Consider the following 22,093-nt stretch of genomic DNA (forward strand, 5'->3'; position numbering starts at 1 on the left):
GCCCACCCTGCTGTCGCAGTCATTCCATGTGGATAGTTTTGTTCAGTGCATGCTGTAGACGTGTTTAGCGTTTCGACTTTAGTGGACTATTTTATATGACTATATTTTATTTGTTTATTTTAGTCCCTTAGTGTATTGTGAATTAAGTTTGCAATGGTTAAATTTGTTACCAAAAGGGTAGTTGGTAGTTGTTGATACTGCAAGTCAACCTCCAACAATTAGTGTGTCATCAATTGCTTCATCTTCAGGAGAGAACAGTTCACAGCCAAAACCTGGACAATCCAGTAAGGGAAGAGCATTTCAGAAGTCTTGGTTGATCAAATATACATGGCTATAATATGAAGCACCTACCCAAAAAGTTTTTTGCAATACCCGCAAAGAGGCAGGCGCTAAAAGTCTATTACAATTTTCTTCAAATAAAGAAGATGCATTACTTCCGTAGGGTTTTCTAACGGCAAAAAGGCTTTGGAAAAATTCTGTCTTCATGAAAAAACGGTTACACCTAAAGATGATGTTCTGAAACTAAATTCTATCATTAACCGAAATGTGGCCTTCCAACAGAATGAACAGTTAGAGAGTGGTACGAAGATAGGCCGTTAAGCTCTTTAGACAATTTTTACTACCGTGCAATTTCTATGCTGACAAAGACTAGCAATTATAGGGCACAAAGATGTAAACTCAATTTTTTTTTTCAACTGTTGCAAGTCTGAAAGAACGACATACCTGAGATTAAACATTGGTTAGGGCGTTCGGTGTATCGGTGTGTAAGTTGATGTCCCACGATATTCATAACGAGATCATTGATCTACTAGGAAAGCCTGTGTTGAGAAAGGTGTTGGCTTCAACAAGTGATTCTTTGATTCACGAACAAGTGTCATTTTGTATTCGTACTGTCGACGATTCCTTAATCATCAACAAAGACTTTATTGGCTTACATGAGACCCCCAACACTGAATCACAAACACTGTCTATTATTTTAAAAGACTTTTTGGTTGTCTTGATTTGTCAATGGATAACTTATGAAGACAGTGCTAGGATGGTGCCTCGAATATGAGAGGTAAGTTCAAAGGATCAAAAAAGTTAATTTTAGATATACAACCAATGCACATTATGTGCACTGCACTGCTCACAGTTTAGATTTGGCAGTTATACACAGTCTCCGCCATCTTACGTCTATGATGGATATTACAGCTTTAGCCAAGGACTTAATAAACACCGTACGGGAATCCAACCGAAGGATGGGACTTTTCAGAAGCATACGCTATGAGAGTGCCAATGACCAAGCTGGTCTATGACACCTTTGCCCAACTCTATGGACCATGGGAGCTTCTAATATCTTGAGAATATTGAAAAACTTTGAAGAGCTTCTAGAGTTTTTTTTTAAACATTTTCTGCAGAGGACAAAACAGAGGCAGGTTACAAATGTGCAGGCTACCTTGAGTCAATGTTACAATTCGAGACTTCTTTCTTTTTACATCTTTACTGCCATGCAATAAACCCAGCAGAAGATGTCGATGAAAAACTTCAATGCCCTCATCCACGCGTTGCTGATCTGGAAAAAATATATGAGGGCTTGATTTGTATATTGAATGGAAGGCATGATAGTTTTGAACATTTTTGGGAATTCTGTTTAAAAGAGAAACCTTCACAAGTTGATGATCCTTTGCTTCCTTGGAATCTAAGTATACCAAAGAAGTATGAAAACAACGAAGCCAGCTCACAGCACACTTTCAAAACTCCAAAGGAATACTACAAAGCTATTTAAATCTATGTTTATGAAACGGTGCAATCCTGCATTAATGAGCGGTTTGCTTCAACTGGACTCTCACGGGTCCTTGCAGTTGGACAAGAGTGCTTGCTTTTACTAAACAGAAGTGAAACAAATTTGGAAAAATCAACTGAGTTTTTCAAAAATGACCTAGACATTGATAGACTGTGCTTGATTTTAATATGTTAGCCGATATCGCTAATAAAAAACAACTGGTCTTAAAAAACATGTGTGATGTAAGAAAGTACATTACACAAGAGCTTGCAGTTGGAGAAATATTATGTGAAGTAGTGAAGTGCATTAAGCTTCTCCAGGTAGTTCCAATCACGACAGCAACAGCAGAATGGTCATTTAGCGCCCTTAGACGCCTATAGTCATATCTCCAATCAACAATGGAACAGAAGCGATTTAACAACTTGGCTGTTCTTCATGTCCACTGAGATGTTTTGGATGAATTGGATATCGGACCAGTCATCACTGACTTCATATTCAGTAATCCAGTCAGACGGTCGACATTTGTACCCAAGACACTAGCCCTAATAATAGCATTTAGATCAATATTAAAAATCTTTATAAAGTAGAGACTCAGATACATACATAATGTTAAATTTTCAGTTTTGAAATATTAGTACTAGTTTAGTACTGTATTACTATACTACTATAGTACTGTATTAGTTATTTTCAAATACTTAAATATTTTTAGGGTGTAAGTCCCCATTGAAACCCACTATTTACATACTTTTTGACTGAAAGTATTAGGCATACTGTATTAACTTTATTAACTGTATTAAAACATTAACTTTGAGATATTGTTTTTATTTAATGAACCCTGAGCCTTATTCAAAGTAGGCTTAAATTAGCTATTTCACTTATTAGTCAAAGTGCTATTGCTGTGCGACAGCAATATTTTACGTTTTATTCTTTTAATGATAGTTTAGGATTTATTTAAATGTAATTTCAGTCTTTTGAGAGCTATATATTCACTGCTCTGTAATAGTCTATAAGCATGATTATTACTGTAAATTAAATTCGCTTTTCATGAAAATATCGTGTGTGTTTATGTCTCTTCTTCTTCTTCTTCTTCTTCTTCTTCTTCTTCTTCTTCTTCTTCTTCTTTTTCCTTTTCTTTTCCCCAAAGCCACAAAATGTGGCAGGCTTATCGAGTTTCTCAGAGTGTCAAGTTATCGAGAGTCCAGTTTTCGGGGTTCTAATGTTGATCATATGACTCTAAAATGCTTTAAAAACCTTCAAACTAACTATTTTTCATCTAAAATTTAGAAAATTTCCTAGGGCAAGAACCCAGTATGCCCCCCCCCCCTCCAATATTTTTTATAAGTCAGCACCCCTGCACACGTAAGCCCTGTATTTACTCATATTCGTAGTTTTCCCTTTAGGAATGGTCAGTTTCCTGGATGATTAAATTACTCAGCAGTAATGCTGCTTTATAAAAAGTGAGAAAGGGATAATGCAGACAATTTTAGACCTATTTCTATGTCATCAGTGTCTGCTGAAGTTATTGAAAAGGCCGTGTATGTAAGGATAATCAATCATTTTGTATCACACAATTTTATATCAAATGTACAGTTCGGCTTCAGAAGTCATTTAACAACTGAAAATGCTATATTCTCTTTTCTCTATCAGGTACTGGATAGTTAAACAAAAGGTTTTAAACGCTAGGCACATTTTTTTATTTAACTAAGGTGTTTGTGTTGATCACAAAATATTGCTCCAGAAGTTGGAACATTACAGAATACAGAGAGTAGCTCACAATTGATTCACATCTTACTTTAGCAACAGACAGCAAAAGGTCAACACTCACAATGTTGAGAATGGCTGTGATGTGGGGTCTGAGTAGGGTACAATCAAGTGGGGAGTGCCCCAGGGATCAGTCTTGGGGCCACTCCTGTTCCTTATTTATACGGGGTGTTCAAAATGTGTCTCTGCAGTGCCATATGATTGTTAGCCGTGCTTTCCATATGCCGCAGTGAATATATTGAAATGAAACTCGGTGAAATACAAGTTATTAATTTATTGAATATTCATTTTTACTTACAAATTTTCACATTAAATGTTGAAAGTGTCCCCTCTGGTGTTGAATACACAATTCAATTCACCTAATCATGTTTCCAAACACAAGCTGTAACATTTCTTCTGTAACAGAAGCAGTGAAAAGTGGATATTGCAGTTTTCAATTCATCGATGGATTTTGGACGGTTTTTATAGGCAGTTGCTTTCGCTGCACCCCAGAAGAAAAAGTCAGGTGGTGTTAGGTCAGGCGATCGTGGAGGCAGAAGTCCCTGTGAAATTATGAGATCATGCAGTCTCTTGCCATGATCAGTATTTTTCAGTTCTTGCACGACTGTCACTTCGTACGAGAAAAGTTCTAATTTTTTCCTTACAGCTGTGTGGGCCGTTCCGAAACCAACATCGATTTCCTAGGTGAGTTTTCTTACTGACTTGTTCAGACTCTTTGACATTTTATCGGAAATATCAAGTAGTTTATCCTCAGACAAAATGCAAGGATGACCACTTCTCGGTGCATCTGTCACTAAACACATACTTCAAAATTTGTTAATCAAATCTCGCACAGTATTGCGATGTGGGAGTGTTGTCTCCGGGAAAAAGAGAATTAAATGTTTGACGCACCAAAACTATGTATTTACCGCCAGCTTTTAACACTTATTCAACTAAAAACACACGTTCTTGAATGGTTAGCATTTTAACAGTGATAAAAAAGAAACAAATGAACAACGGAACTAAACTTAAATGTTCACGTCAACACATAACGACACACACCAACAATACTACTGATGCTGGCTGAGATAAACGAAACAGTGGAATGTTGGGAGAGTGCACTTTAAGGGAAGTAACCCAGGCAGGCGAACAATCATACGGCACGGGTGGCTAACAATCATACGGCACTGTGGAGAGACTTTTTGAACGCTCCGTATAAATGATATGCCCTCCAGTATTACGAGTAACTCTAAAATATTTCTGTTTGCTGATGACACTACTTGCTTGGTAGTAAAGGATGTTGTGTGCAACGTTGGCTCAGTTTCAAATAGTGCAGTTCATGACCTAAGGTCATGGCTTGTGGAAAATAACGTAACACTAAATCTCAGTTTTTACAGTTTCTAGCACACAATTCAACGAAACCTGACATTTTAATTTCACATAATGGGCATGTGATTAGAAGAACTGAACAGTTCGAATTTCTAGGTGTTCAGATACATAGTAAACTGTCATGGAAAGCCCGCATTCATTATCTTGTTGAAAGACAATGCTGCCAATTTTACTATTCAGAAGGTATCTGAAGAGAGTGATCGTTCAACACGAAAATTAGTCTACTTTGCTTGTTTTCATTTGCTTATGTCATATGGTACTATATTTTGAGGTAACTCTTCCCATTATAAAGGAATATTTTTTGCTCAGAAATGGGTGGTTTGGGCAATAAATGGTGTAAGTTCACGAACTTCTTATCGACCCCTGTGCACAAGCCTTACTGTCATTTCTTTTTTTCTTTTTAATAATATTAGCTTATTCCGAAGAACAAGCAATTTTCACTCAGTTAATACTTGGCAGAAATCAATCCTGCATTTGAATTGGACTTCCTTAACTCCTGTGCAGAAAGGTGTGCAGTATTCTGCTGCATCCATCTTCAATAAGCTACCACTCTAATTCAAAAATCTTAGCAGTAATCCACGAGCTTTCAGATTGAAACTGAAGTGTTTCCTCATAGGTCACTCCCATTCTGTCGAGGAGTTCCTTGAAAAATTAAGCTGTTTCTTGTTGTATTGTTGATTGCGTTTACTTAAACTTATGGGCTGACTTTTTAGGGTCATAAACATTTCATTTTTATCTTTTATTACTTTTATATTGTAATTTCATGTACTGACACGTTCCATGAACTTGGAGATTTGCTCCTCAATTTGGTCCTATGGAACTTTATGTATGTAAAAAAAACTGCTAAGTATCTAAGGGCAACTTAGGCCAAGTTGTTTCACTGTGCATTCCCAACAGTGAGCAGCAGGGTGCCTGTGGGCACAGCCAGGCAGGGGTGTGCAAACTGCTCATGTGTGGGCAGTCAGGGAACCTGTACGGATCCAAGCAGAGATGGGCAAATGGGTCACGTGTGAATAGTTAACACTGTGCACATAACAAAACCAGGTAATGAGAACACCATGACAAAATAAATGCATTTTTAACATGTGTTTAACAGAAACGTTCAGTCCAAGTGAGAAACACTAAAATTTTGTTGAACTTGTGAAACAAGACATTTCATTTTAATTACAAATGGTGAAACATTTGGGGTGAGACCCCTTACTGCCACAAGACAGAACGAAATCCAGTGTTGGGTCATGGATCTGTCACTTTTGTATACTTGACGTGTATTTCCCAAATTCAGTCTCTACTTTTTCTTTCATGTAAGATATAAAACCTTGCTGACACACAATCATGTATGGTGCTCCATCTTTCACCACGGAACTGACCTTGTCCCATCATGTAACCACGCTTTCAATGCAGTTACACATAATGTCAAATATACTGCAACCTGTGGTTGTGTAATCCAAAGGCATAACATCTAATAACGTCTCGAAAACCTGTAGTGCCAAGTCAACATGCTGCAAAAATATTGCAGCTTCCTCCTTCAGTAAGTTTTCCAGATCTGTACCCACATCTCTGATTCTACAAGAAACTGCATGGAGAGGCAAACTCCTTCAAATTTCTTTTCCTCTCCTGGCAATAAGCACTTGACGGTGGCCAGCAAAGACGATCTGCACAGGGCCCTAATTGAAAATGACATGCCACTTATTTCAATGTTGTGGGCAACTTTCGAACTTGCTCATAATGCCACATTAGTTAAATGTTCCTCTTCATCAGCGATCTAAAATTATGTGAATAAAACCACCTTGATCGCTAAATAAATTTATTTATTATTTCCAGGTTTCCCCAAGCAAAATTCCCTGATATTTCACTGATTTCCAGACGAATTTTAGCATTTTTCCCTGACAAATTTTGAGATCTCAAGGGTGAGCAAATACATAAGTTGACAAAAAATGTAGGCACTTCAGTATTTCTAAATCTGTGAGTACAAATCTTAAGTACTAACATCAACATCTTTTGCAATGAACTGTATTTAGATGGAGAAAGCAAGTTAAATCGTATGTGTGTTCCATTAAGACCACTGATCATGTTTTATCGCAACAAAACGAAACACATTTCGTAACAAAAACACACATTTCCTTGGAGTCTCAAGACAGATTTAATACACCTTCATCAATTTCAGAAATAACCTCAGAGAAAAGAACGAAAGAGTTGTGTAGACCAACACTATAGGAGACCGCCAACAAAAGGTTGGTTCTACTATGTTCATTACTGTCTATTACCCGCTGTGTTATGTCTTATTTTAGTGATATTGTGCAACCAACTGCATAGTTGAGTGGTAACTTGTTTGCCTACCATGCAGTAGATTCGGGTTTGATTTCCAGCTGGGTTGGAGTTTTCTCCTCTCGTGGACTGGGCATTGTGTTGTCCTCATCACCATTTCATGATAACCAACACGCAAGTTGGCCAATGTGGTATCACCTGAATCAACCTGGTCGCCAAACTTGGGTAGTTGGTGCCTCCCGGCAATCATTGCAACATGGTCATTTTATTTTACAGGTATTGTGTGATTTTCTTTCGAGAAATGTACGAGTTCACAGCGTACAAACTGCCACAATTTTCTTCTTCGTATCGTCCATACTTTCTGATATATGGATGACTTCCGAAGTGTCAAAATGTACTAGGATAAATAAAAGTCTACAAATCACGGCGCTATACAATGTACTTGTGGGGAGCCAGTCGCAATTCCTGAAATCCATCCCCCATGGCCTCTGGCCTGCCACAGAGCACTGCAGTCCTGGGTCCATGACAAAAATCTGCTGCATTGCATCACACTCAAACAGACTCAGTCGCGGGCAGATCAGTTAAACTAGATCCAACAGTCAGGGCCTGCACATTAAGCTTCAGATCGGCAAGCCCGATCCATTAGATATACTCGCAGAAATGTCCTGTGGTTTGGCCCGTCCTGGAAGTCCACTCAAGGGACCAGATATCCACGTGTCAGGCACCAAGTTGATGAAATGAGACAGCAGCGATAAATCCAAGCAACAGATAATTTGTGCACATAATCAGAATCAATACTAATGAGAATAGGTAGTAGGTAGCAACTCACAGTGAAGATGATGGCTCAGCTGCAGACAGGGACATAGAAAAGACAATCACACTTTCACAACTAAATTTTTCACCATAGCCCTTGTCAGAAAATGAGAGTACACACACTTTCACATAATCAGCCAGGCACAACTCGTGCACACATGACCACTGTATCTGGCTGCTGCATCAATAGTCACTGAGAATCAGATCCAAACAAACCCCTCCTCACACCTAACCGTCTCTCGTTGGCAGCTGCTAGGCCAGTGGGACGAGGTGGTGGCACCACTGACTTCAATCTGAGGGGAATGGCGGGAAGGGGAGAAGCAGTAAGAATGAGGGAGTATGGAAGGAAAGCACCTATTCAGCTGCGCCCAGGCAGCAAAGATGCATGACATCTCAGTAAACAAACCATTTCATCTACTGAGACAAAAACGAGGTTTTTCTTCAGGGATTTTTCATATTTCCCCGATTTTCGTAACACATTTGAAATTCGCTGATTTTCAGAAATTGTGGCAACTATGATACTGCTTTGGCTACTGCCATCATCAGATATCTGCAGTTAAGATTATATGAACGTGAAGAGCAACTGGCATTTGTTAAACATCAAGTTATAAAATATTAGGAGTTAAAAGTGAGGCTTCAGCTGTCAGAGGCTGCAGTTGTGTGTGAGAGTTGCGTCTGAATTTGCGTGTGCATGTGCACAATTCAACATCTTCGCTATATGGTGGACAGCAACTTTCCTTTTCATAATATTGTAAAAGTTAAAAAAATTTTTACTCACCAAAATAAATTTTGAGCTCACAAAAAAGTTCAGAGTCAGTATTAATACCTGTCCCAAGCTGGAGCATCAACTAACAACTGATTCAAAAATAATACAGAGCTGTAAGTTCTAGCTGAAAGGTGACTCCACTGTGTGGGCAAGTTAGCTTCAAATTTTACTTTGATCTTTTTTTTCCCTCCATTTCATACTTACAGAGAGATTTTTTAGATTACAAACATGCAAATCCTAATTATAAAACATGATTTAAATGAGCATAGTTGCATACCCACGACATTAGCTTTTCGGACAGTGGCAATTGTCCATACCTAAACTTCACGAGTATTCATTGAATATGTTAATGTGTATGTAACAGCCACATGAACTTCAGTATGAAATACATTTTGCATTAACAGGAAGTTGTGATTATGATAGTACTACTTGCTGTTAGAATCGTGCATGTCCAATAAATAATAATCTGAGCCCTACAACTAAAATTTAGCTACACAATGCACAAAAATATGTAGACTTGTAGAACACAGATTAGAGATTAGATTAGATTAGATTAGTACTTGTTCCATAGATCATGAATACGACACTTCGTAATGATGTGAAACATGTCAGGTTAATAATAGGTGTCTGTACAAGATATTACATTACACAAAATATTGCATGACACTAATGTTTAAGTTAGTTTCTCTCCCCCCCCCCCCCCCCCCCCGCCATCCCTTAATTTATATCTAAAAATTCAGCCAATGAGTAGAAGGAGTTGTCATCTAGAAATTCTTTTAATTTATTTTTAAATGTTGGTTGACTATCTGTCAGGCTTTTGATGCTGTTTGGTAGGTGACCAAAGACTTTTGTGGCAGCATAATTTACCCCTTTCTGTGCCAAAGTCAGATTTAACCCTGCATAGTGAAGATCATCCTTTCTCCTGGTGTTATAGCTATGCACACTGCTATTACTTTTGAACTGGGTTGGATTATTAACAACAAATTTCATAAGTGAATATATATACTGTGAGGTTACTGTGAGGATCCCTAGATCCTTAAATAGATGTCTGCAGGATGACAGTGGGTGGGCTCCAGCAATTATTCCGATTACACGTTTTTGAGCAATGAATACTTTTCTCCTCAATGATGAATTACCCCAGAATATGATGCCATACGAAAGCAGTGAATGAAAGTAGGCATAGTAAGCTAATTTACTGAGATTCTTATCACCAAAATTTGCAATAACCCTAATAGCATACGTAGCTGAACTCAGACGATTCAGCAGACCATCAATGTGTTGCTTCCAGTTTAATCTCTCATCAATGGACACACCTAAAAATTTTGAAAATTCTACCTTAGCTACAGACTTCTGTTCAAAGTCTGAATTTATTACTTGAGTTGTGCCATTTACTGTGCAGAAGCACTGCATCGTCAATAGGCACACTAACAAGAGGTGGCTAGCTTTCGGAATGCACTTCCTTCCCCTAGCTGTAGGAGAAACATGCACATGTGTGCAGGATATAGGACAGGCTTTTGGTTAGGGATAGGGAAACTTTTCTGAACTAGTGCAGATAAACAGAGCTGGGGTCCACTGTGGAGGGCAGTGGGGGGGAAGGGATAGCACTGGGGAAAGAAGCTGGCACTGGAAGTAGTGAGTAAAGATGTCAGTTGGTTGTAGGGTGAGTTGAATAACGTTTGTTTTTGTGTGTGTTTGTGTTTGTGTGTGTGTGTGTGTGTGTGTGTGTGTGTGTGTGTGTGTGTAAGGAATGAAATAAATTGTGTTGGGGGCAGGGGTAGATTTGTGTCCGAGATGTATCTGATTGCATGCGAGATCTCCCGACTCACCCAAACGACAGCCCACACACCCACCTTCTACATTCATGACAAAATCCACAAACCTAACTATCCTGGGTGTCCCATTGTAGCTAGTTGCAGTGCACCCATCAAAAGAATCTTGACCCTTTGTGATCAACATCTCCACCCAATTGTCCAAAACATAGCCTCCCACATTAAAGATACTAACCATTTCCTGCACCAGCTCTCCGCCACCCCCACACCCTTACCTCCCAGATCCCTACTCATCACTGTTGATGCAACCTCCCTATACACCAACATCCTTCATGCCCATGGCCTTTGTGTGATTGAACACTACCTCTACCAATGCCTTACAGATTCCAGACCCACCACGTAATTCCTTTTACACCTAACCCACTACATCCTAACCCATAACTACTTCACCTTTGACAGGAAGGTATACAAACAAATTCATGGCACAGTTATGGGCACACACATGGCACCCTACTATGCCAACCGCTTCATGGGCCAACTACAGGAAACAATCCTAGCTTCCCAAAACCCCAAACCTTTGGTTTGCTTCAGGTTTATTGACGACATCTTTATAAGCTGGACTCAAGGCCAGGACACCTTATCCTCATTCCTCCACAACTTCAATACCTTCTCTCCCACCCATTTCACCCTGCCCTTGTCCATCCATCATGCCACCTCCCTATCTTCTCTTCTCAGATTGCTCTATCCACACCTTTGTCCACATCAAACCACCGATCACCAACAATACCTGCACTTTGACAACTGCCACTCCTTCCACACCAAAAAATCCCTCCCATACTGCCTGGCCACCTGTGGTAGACACATCTACAGTGGTGATAACTCCCTTGCCCAGTATGCTGAAGGCCTCACAGAGGCCTTTGCAGATAGGCAATACCCTCCCGACCTAATTCACAAACAGATTTCCCATGCCATATCCTCACACACACACCTAATCCTCACATCCTTTCCAAGAACCAACCATAAAGAAGAGACTCACTTGTCACCCAGTACCACCCCGGACAGCAACGACTGACCTATGTCCTTTGTAGGGGCTTTGATTGCCTACCATCATGCCCTGAAAAGTGGGGCATCCTACCCAAGATACTTCCAATCCCTCCCAGAATGGTGTTCTGTGGCCTCCCAACCTCCACAACATCCTAGTCCATCCCTATGCCACTCCCACCCCAATCCCCTGCCACACAGATCATACCCCTGTGAAAGACACAGCTGCAAGACCTGCCCAATCCATCCACCTCGTCACCTCATATTCCAGTCCCATCACAGGTTTATCCTACCCCAGAGTCTGCACCACAGCCACAGCCAGTTAACTGTCGTCCACAGACCCCACGCCACAGCTCTGACAGGCACATACTCCTTGGCTTGTATGAGAAGTTTCCAGGTCAGGCATCCACCGTGTGATCCCTGCATGATCAGGGGGCTACCACCTTGCAAGTACTTGTCCCATTGTGCCAAACAAGTACTCACAAAAGAGATGTGAGCATCCTGGTGGCTCTTTGATGGAGCCTCTGGTTTAAGCATTCTGAACTGATTAAGAGAGCAAAATGTACTTTTACCCTACAATCAGGGGTAGCACCTTAAGCACTTCAAACCACGAACAAAAAAAGCTGGGATGGTCTCTGAATCCAAGTGACAGAACTGTTTGGTGTTAAAAGATTAACAACTTGCAGCAACTCAAGAGTATTCAACAGCTGGCAAGAGTGCCTTGCCAAACACTCATGTAAGGCAAATCCCTCAAACTACCAACAGATAAACTTACACCTTCCCTATCCAAAAAAAACCTATTTTACCAACTGAGCTTAGTTCACTATCATATAATTTCTTCATGGTTATTTATTTTCTATATATAAGGGGTGTTCGAAAAGTCTCTCCACAGTGCCGCATGATTGTTATCTGTGCGTGCCATACGCTGCAGTGAATATATCGAAATGAAACTCAGTGAAATACAAGTTATTAATTTATTGAATACTCATTTTTACTTACAAATTTTCACATTAATTGTTGAAATTGTCCCCCCTGTTGTTGAATACACAATTCAATTCGTCTAATCATGTTTCTAAACACAAGCTGTAACATTTCTTCTGTAACGGAAGCAGTGAAAGTGGATATTGCATTTTTCAATTCATCGATGGACTTTGGACGGTTTTTATAGACCGTTGCTTTCGCTGCACCCCAGAAGAAAAAGTCAGAAGGTGTTAGGTCAGGCAATCGTGGAGGCCAAAGTCCCTGTGAAATTATGCGATCACCAAAAACATCAGCAAGCAGTGACATTGAAACGCGAGCTGTATGCGCGGTTGCACCATCTTGTTGAAAATAACCATTCAGTATTTCACTTAACACAAGTTCTCATATGAATGGGTACCGAACATCACTGCAGTATCGTTGTGCGTTTATTGTTTCGTTGAAAAATATGCGACCCACAATCCTACATCTAGAAATTGCAATCCAAACCCCGATCTTACAGAATGAAGTGGTTCCTCATCGATACACAAGGGATTTGTAGTACTCCACATATGAGAATTTTGCTACTTCATGTACCCACAGAAATGAAACCATGCCTTATCGGTGAAAAACGTTTCATTTAGAATATCCCTTCCATTTTGTTGAACGAACTTTTTGAACCATTGACAATAATGCTGTCTCTTGCCATGATCAGTATTTTTCAGTTCTTGCACGACTGTCACTTTGTATGGGAAAAGTTCTAATTTTTTCCTTACAGCTGTGTGGGCTGTTTCGAAACTAACATCTATTTCCTAGGCGAGTTTTCTTACTGACTTGTTCAGACTCGTGGACATTTTATCGGAAATATCAAGTAGTTTATCCTCAAACAAAACGCTAGGACAACCACTTCTTGGTGCATCTGTCACTGAACCAGTACTTCGAAATTTGTTAATCAAATCTTGCACAGTATCGCGATGTGGGAGTGTTGTCTCCGGGAAAACTGAATTAAATGTTTGACAAACTGAAATTGTTTATTTAGTGCCAGCTTTGAACACTTATTCGACTTCAAACACATGTTCAATGGTTAGCATTTTAACAGTGACAAAAACGAAACAAACGAACAAAGGAACTACACTTAAACAATCACATCACACGCAATGACACACAGTAATGATATTACTGATGCTGGCTGAGATAAACGAAACAGTGGAATGTTGAGAGAGTCCACTTGAAGGGAAGTAACCCAGGCAGGCGAACAATCATACAGCATGCGCGGCTAACAATCATATGACACTGTGGAGAGACTTTTTGAACACCCTGTACAAGAAACTGATGTAATGTGAGGTACATCATAAGCTTATTAATGGTGGATGCAATCACAGGGCTTTTACAGCTTCTCACCTAAGATCAATATTTTATGACATGTAATCCTATGTCTCTGCTTCAGGCCTGCCAGTGTGATCCATATTACTTTGTTTAAAACAGCTGAAAGAGCCACTATCCACCACTAACATTTTTATATCACCTCCTTCAGCATTTTAAACCTGAATTATAATCAGAAGTTTGCTTTCTTTCTGACAGCACAAAAGCCTAAACGAGCCATGTGCTAGCATAACAGACAACCTTTAGAAAATTTTTCATATTTAGGAAACAGCCGGGTACCCAGCTGTCACCTGGAATTGCCAGAATGCAAGGTTTAACAACATACATAATCATCTCTTCTTTCATCATCAATATACTAAACCTAACTAGATGAATTATCTTAATTTTAACAGCTTCAAACCTCTTGCGTATCAGATCATTGGTGATTCAGAGTGCTTGTTTGTACTCTTGAAACTCACTCTTGAATGAGAACTTGCAAGCTGTTTTCAAATGGACACCACAAACTCCCTTCAAGTATTTTTAATTCTGATAAAATGGAGTAAAATTTTTCTTAGGTATATCAAAGGGCAACATCCCAGTGCTGCATTTACTCTGTTCTATTAGGACAAAGTATTAGATACACCAAAAGGGTAATTAACTGACAAAACCACACAGCAGTTTTACACTTGTGTAAAAGTGGATGAAAACTACAAGAAGAAATGTTTTAATCTACAAAACAAAATGCACGCACCTACCTGTATCCATGTCAAAAGCATTTGCCAGCATAAGAAATGCCTGCCCAACTCTCTGATATTCACGTTTGTATGGACCCTGATGCTTCTTTGTCTGGTCTGTTGCAGTGTTCATTAAGTTTTTCACAGCAACATCCATGCCATGAATAAACTTTGCAAAACTTTCCATTTCTTGTTCCCTGTAATTTGAATTTTGAACACAATAATTTATCACACTGGAACAGTATCAACCATGAGGAGAAAGCTACAAAAGACATTTGTGACAACTACACCAAGAGTAATGTACAGGTACAGCTAAGCATTGGAGCTGCAACAACAACTATATCAATACACAACTTCTTCTTTTTTTTTTTTTTTCTCTTTTTTTACAGCTGAGGAGATTTTTCAGGTGAACATATCTTCTACACACATACACTATGTGATCACAAGTACCCGGACACCTGGCTGAAAATAATTTCCAAGCTCATGTTCCACTCTCGCAAGCACACGTTCAATCAGGTGGTGGAAGGTTTCTTGGGGAATGGTAACCCATTCTTCACGGAGTGCTGCACTAAGGAGAGGTACAGATGTCAGTCGGTGAGGACTGGCACAAAGTTGGCATTCCAAAACACCCCACAGGTGTTCTATAGGATTCAGATCAGGACTCTGTGCAGGCCAGTCCATTACAGGGATGTTACTGTCGTGCAACCACTCTGCCACAGGCTTTGCATTATGAACAGGTCCTTAATCATGTTGAAAAACGCAATCCCCATCCCCAAATTGCTCTTCAACAGTGGAAAGCAAGAAGGTGCTTAAAACATCAATGTAGGCCTGTGCTGTGATAGTGCAATGCAAAACAAGGGGTGCAAGCCCCCTCCATGAAAAACACGACCACAACAAAACACCACCACCTCCGAATTTTACTGTTGGCACTGCACACGGTAGCAGATGACTTTCACCAGGCATTTGCCATACCCGCACCCTGCCATCGGATTGCCACATTGTGTACCGTCATTTGTCACTCCACACAACATTTTTCCACTGTTCAATCGTCCAATGTTTATGCTCCTTACACCAAGTGAGGTGTCGTTTGGTATTTACCGGCATGATGTGTGGCTTATGAGCAGCCAACCATGAAATCCAAGTGTTCTCACCTACCGCCTAACTGTCATAGTACTCGCAGTGGATCGTAATGCAGTTTTGAATTCCTGTGTGATTGTCTGGATAGATGTCTGCCTATTACACATTATGACCCTGTTCAACTGTGGCAGTATCTGTCAGTCAACCGACGAGGTCAGCCTGTACACTTTTGTGCTGTATGTGTCCCTTCAAATTTCCACTTCACTATCACATTGGAAACAGTGGACCTTAGGATGTTTAGGAGTGTGGAAATCTCACATACAGACGTATGAAACAAGTGATACCCTAACACCCGAACACGTTCGAAGTCCGGGAGTTCTGCTGAGCACCCCATTCTGTTCTCTCACGATGTCTAATGACTACTGAGGTTGCTGATATGGAGTACGCTGCAATATGTGGCAGCACAAATCACCTAATATGAAAAACATATGTTTTTGGGGTCTGAATACTTTTGATGACATAGTGTATTTGTTTTTAAATTCTTGTGATCATAACAACTAAAATACATACATAAAATAAGGGAAAGGCAACTATTCACCTATAGTGGACCTATAAATGGTGCACAGAAATATTTGTTTTATTTCCCACAAAACTGAAGTTAGAACCTAAATTTCAAAACAAGAAATAACAATCTACTGGGATACGCTTTCCACATAATAAAGGTACAGATGAACTGAATAAATGTGAGTGCTTAGATAAGGTTTTCATTTTGAAAGGCCAAGTTAAGAATGGCAGCAAATGCTACATACAGAAGAGAAGTGGCAGCCCTCTAATATATCCTGTGTGACAGGAAGCAATTTCCACAGTCATTTTTACACACTGGTGATATACCTATGGAAAGTGAAGTGTCTGAGGATGCTGAAAACATAAACATTAAAGCTCACTTATCCACGAAAACTGATGTCAACATCTAACGTAAACTCCACAAGCAATGAGCAGTACTTCACATACTGTAATCATTTTTTTCCTGTTTGTTAAAAAATGGTGCATGAGGGCAATAGCTGTCAGCAAGTCTCCACACGACCACTAATTTCTGCGATTTCATCACCGTGGTCATTTGACAACGTATACTGTACGTGGGAGAAAGTAATATATTGCTCGACTTCTTGGAGCGCACACATGCAATTCAATAGTAAACTTCGTCATGGTGTTCTTCGTCAAATCTTCTCTGTTATCTCAACTAATCCTATTTGGTAAACATTCAAAACCGACAAGCAACACTCACAGTCAAACAACTGTTTTGCAAGTTTTCTTTCTTTCTGCTTAATAATACTAGTCTCGCATCTACTTTTCCTTCAACTAGTTTATGTGGTTGATCTATCTTAAATCAGTATGAACAAATTATCCTAGATATTTTACAGCTCTGTTTGTTACAAAAGTTGCACACTGGAAAAAAAGTTGTCAGTAAGTCTGTTTCGTAATGTACAAGACATTCACTAAAATGATTACCAGCTGGGTTTTAATACGGCAAAGGAACAAGCTGGCTTCAGAAGTGGGTACAACTTATTCAACTGTTTGCAAGACATGAATGAAATTTGAGAAGAGAGCATTGTCTGGCATTCACAGAGGCTGAGAAAGCTTCTGAACAGTTTTAACACAATCTCTAAAAATTCTCTTACACCTGAAGACCATGACCAGATGAACAGCACAAAATAAACAGAAAGATAAAAATGGCTTCGAATGATTCTGCTAACCTAAATAAGGTGTTAAGAACAGATTTTAAGGTATGCCTGGAAAGGAAAGTTTACATATTGTGTGTAATACCAGTTATCACTTAAAGTGCAAAAGCCATTCAAAAATAGAGTTGCTCATTGAACAATAAGAGATGCATGTTGGTAACTACTAGGGGTATAGGAAAATATATTGATCAGGTAACAAATTTGAGTTAAAGGTGCAATCATAAATAATGAAAATTAAAAAGTAATAAGGAGAATGGGTAGCCAGACTAACAGATGGTAGATGGACTGAGGACATTCTCTGGTGGATTCTGAGAGAAAAAAAGAGACTTAGATGACCTGATGGAAGGGAGGTAGATGACAATATAAATGTCTGTATAGCTGATAACTGAAGCATGGGAAAGTCTAGATGCAGCATTTGTCCAGCACAGGAAGTCAACTGGATAATGTAATGAACACAACAGTACTCATGGAAACTGTCTACGCATTCTCCAGGGCAAATGTTGTCAATAAATATATTCTGGACCAAGTACTTCCACTGGTGGGTCCAAGAAAGTTATTGACCACTCCACAGTAAAATCTGAACTTTGACGTCAAGTGCGTTACGGTTTGCAATTTGTCAAAGGCAGTATATTCTCCTCTGAACTGTCGCTGCAACAAAGGGGCTTTCTGGATCCTAAAATCTAGACCACTGATGATCAATTCTTTCCTGAACTGGCATGAATGGCAGAGGTAGATGCTGCACAAAATCAAAAGCAATGAACGCGCACGTAACATAATTGGATGGATAAAAAAACCTACTCACCAAGCAGTGGCAGAACACACATATAAAATAAGGTTATAATTAGGCAAGCTATTTGGTTTTCAAATCTCATCCAGTGCAGTCCACAACAGTCTTTCCTTTTCATCCCATGAAGTCAGCCTCCCCGACCCGCAGTTCTGCGCGACTTCGCTGTAATCTACCCCTTTTCCTAGACCTCTCCATTCCTTTTCCTTCACCCCTCTTCCTTCCCCTTCAACCCTTTTGCCTCAACAAGGAGCCACTGGCTCCAAAAGCTTGCCTAATTAGAACCTTATTTTATGGATGTGTTCTGCCACCAAATGGTCAGTACATTTTTTATCTATCAAATTATGTTATAGTGTTTGTTTATCACTATTCATCTGCAAAATTTGATGTTCAGCATACATTTCTCATTAAAACAACTCAAGAAGTCTCTAAATTATTTAAAAATTGACATTAGCTGCAGAATCCAAAATCTCAATTTGCCTGCTTGTCTATGTAAATAATATGTCCGCAAACAACCTTCAAGGCAGAGATTTGTCACTCAGAACCATCTTTAGAAGCATATAAACATTTTTGCGCATCTGAAGCCTAATAAGTTGGCCATTAGCAAACACTTTTCTTTAAATGATGTCCAAATATTTTGTGAGGAAAAAAGTATGCACCAGAAAAAGAAAATAACTCGTTTAGTTGACAATATATATAGTGCTGCTTATTTTCTCTCACAAAAGATATGTTTATTTTAGTATCTGAAGTTTCCAGTCAACATGTTTTGCAGCACAATATCTCTCTAAGGAGGAACTTCACATGCAAAAAACTGAGTATCAGTACTTTCCAAACCACTGTACACTGTTTGGTTCGCAAGACTCTGGATACATATTTTATTAGAATCCGTATACGTATTTATTCATTTAATTTAAATAAGTTACAGAAAACGCTACTCTTTTGACAGAAATTACAATATACAAATTAGAATATTTCCTGAACTGGCACGAATGGCAAAAGTAGATTCAGCACAAAATCAAAAGCAATGGCCGTGACATCAGTTCCAGCCTTGCAGATTTCAGTGATTTTTTTTTGCATCTTCTGGTAAAGCTTCTTGGTGCTTCTTTTGTGGACAATCATCAAAGCAACAGCCACTCTCTTTGCTATCTCATTAATGCATGAAGATTTTGTTTTGTCACTGAAATCTTTGCAGGTCAAGCAAACATCAACTTGTAGCCAGCCAAACTTTTAGTCTTAGTTCTCTTTAAACGTTTTATTTAAAACTCATATTTAACTACTCCTTTGAACTCAGGATGATTTTCAATGAAAAGCTTGCGTATTTTTCAGACTGTTAAACCAGACTCCAAATATGTTATAGGACTGGAAGTGTAGCGCAACTCATGTCTGGTAAATGAGGAGATATGTTCGTTAACTTTAGCTATGGTCACTGTTTTAAGAGTATTTCCATAGTTTAAATCCTTTTCTCTGACGTCAAAAGGTGACTGATTACTCTGAAAGTTTGTTTAAATGTTGTACCACTTTATTTGAGACAGCATACAATCTAACATAGGCCTTACAACAACCTTCAACCCAAGTGAATCCTTTCATGTGTAACATTATACTCATTTCAATGATATGAATATAATAGAGGGAAATATTCCACGTGGGAAAAATATATCTTAAAAACAAAGATTCTGTAACTTACCAAACTAAAGTGTTGGTACGTCGATAGAAACAATAACAAACACAAACACACACACAAATTTCAAGCTTTCGCAACCCACGGTTGCTTCATCAGGAAAGAGGGAAGGAGAGGGAAAGACGAAAGGATGTGGGTTTTAAGGGAGAGGGTAAGGAGTCATTCCAATCCCATGAGCACACATGCACACGCACATAACAGACACAAGCGGTCTCCTTGTGTCTGTTATGTGCGGATGGATGTGTGCGCACGTGCGCGCGAGTTTATACCTGTCCCTTTTTCCCCCCAAGGTAAGTCTTTCCGCTCCCGGGATTGGAATGACTCCTTACCCTCTCCCTTAAAACCCACATCCTTTTGTCTTTCCCTCTCCTTCCCCCTTTCCTGATGAAGCAACCGTGGGTTGCGAAAGCTTGAAATTTGTGTGTGTGTGTGTGTGTGTGTGTGTGTGTGTGTGTGTGTGTGTGTGTGTTTTATTGTTTCTATCGATGTATCAATGCTTTCGTTTGGTAAGTTGCAGAATCTTTGTTTTTAGATACGAGGGTTATTCCAAAAGTAAGGTCCGATTCGCCGTAACTATTGAAATTTGGCGCCAATGACAAAACACGCATGCGCGCCGACTCCCGGCAAGCCTTGCGCGTCAAACGCCGCCATTCGCTTTGTTACTGTTGCTGAGTGTAGTTCACAGTGTCACTTTACAATGTTTAAGACAATTGATCAGCCCGCCGATTGTGAAGTAAGGGCAGTGATACGGTTTTTGTCTGCAAGAAACAATTCAGCGGCGGAAATCCATCGGCAGATTACTGAAGTGTACGGTCCTAACATAATGAGCGACAGTAAAGTGCGCAAGTGGGTGCGAGCTTTTAATGAAGGACGGGATAATGTGCACGATGAACCATGGTGTGGCCGACCATCAGTGATTTCAGACGATTTGGTCAATGCGGTTGACAAAAAAATGGGAACAGATGGACCATCCTCCTTACAGTCCGGACCTGGCGCCAAGTGATTTCCACCTGTTCCGTTACTTAAAGGAGTTTCTCGGCGGCAAGCGCTTCGACACAGATGATGAAGTGAAAGAAGCAGTTAAGGACTGGTTATCGTCACAGGCGGCCGATTTCTATAACATGGGCATTCAAAAGCTTGTAGAACGATGTGACAAATGTTTAAATACGTATGGAAGTTATGTAGAAAAATAGATAAAGATGTAAGGAATGTAAATAAAACAATTGTTTTGAAAAAACATTTTAGTTTTGATTTTTTTTTTATAACCGGACCTTACTTTTGGAATAACCCTCGTATGTTATACTCATTTCTGTACGCTTATCAGCCACCCCAAACTGCTACCTTGTACAATGTATTTGATGTCTATGGCTGAACACTAGTGGGTCCACGGTTCAGGGTGGGCCCCAGCAGTCACTCCAGGACAGCCTGGGACAAAGACGAGCAGTGTAGCCAAATGGGGGAAAATCCCAAAAGAGGGTAGCTCGACAGTTATCACTTGCTCAGCAGAATGTGGAATGACCAGCAATGACAGACTGAGACAAGCTGAAAGATGGTGTCTTACAACTCCGAGTGTCTATAATAATTTACAATCAAATATTAACACAAATCAGAATACACTTACGATCTCACAAAAATGAGGCGCACTCAATGCAACAACCATAATTTCAAATTTTTTAGAAAGCAAAACTCAATATTTCACAGCGAATAAACATTTTCACAACGAACCTCTGAATTAACAAGTTTTAAACGCCACATGCAATTTCAACATACGATATCTCGATAATAGTATTGCACTATAGCTAACATCCCTGAAACCTACATATCTATTTTATTTATTGATTTACAACCTATCTTATATCTTTTTCACTGCGCAAATGTTTGTCAGGACATTATATTCTCCACAATACACCAAATGATTACAGCATGAATACTTCATATTTTGTCATACTTGTGTAGTTATTTAGTGAACAGTTTACTATTTTGCCAGTAACTTTAATTAATGTTGATTGCAAGTGCTATTAAAAAATTGTGCCAATTTAAAAGCAGTCAGTTTCATGTGTTAGCGGATGCTACAATTTAAAAGAGAGCCAAAAGATGCTTCTGTCAAGAAGGCATAAGTAAATGTTTAAATGACATTTAATGAAAATTTGTAGTCATTTAACATGAGCACACACTGACAATAAAACTAGCTTATTCATTTATGAAGGTTCCTTTACT

At 39.4% G+C, this 22,093-nt stretch overlaps 1 protein-coding gene across 2 annotated transcripts in view; it reads right to left on the reverse strand.

The window, feature by feature from the left end:
* Positions 1 to 22,093, reverse strand: part of LOC126248204 (sorting nexin lst-4) — a 104,832-nt gene that overhangs the window by 13,270 nt on the left and 69,469 nt on the right. For both annotated transcript variants that reach the window (XM_049949009.1, XM_049949010.1), the window contains exon 9: positions 14,620 to 14,795. In XM_049949009.1, the coding sequence (XP_049804966.1) occupies positions 14,620 to 14,795 (176 nt within the window). The remainder of the gene's footprint in view (positions 1 to 14,619; positions 14,796 to 22,093) is intronic.

Source organism: Schistocerca nitens, chromosome 3 (assembly GCF_023898315.1).
Source record: "Schistocerca nitens isolate TAMUIC-IGC-003100 chromosome 3, iqSchNite1.1, whole genome shotgun sequence".
Taxonomy (NCBI): Eukaryota; Metazoa; Arthropoda; class Insecta; order Orthoptera; family Acrididae; genus Schistocerca; species Schistocerca nitens.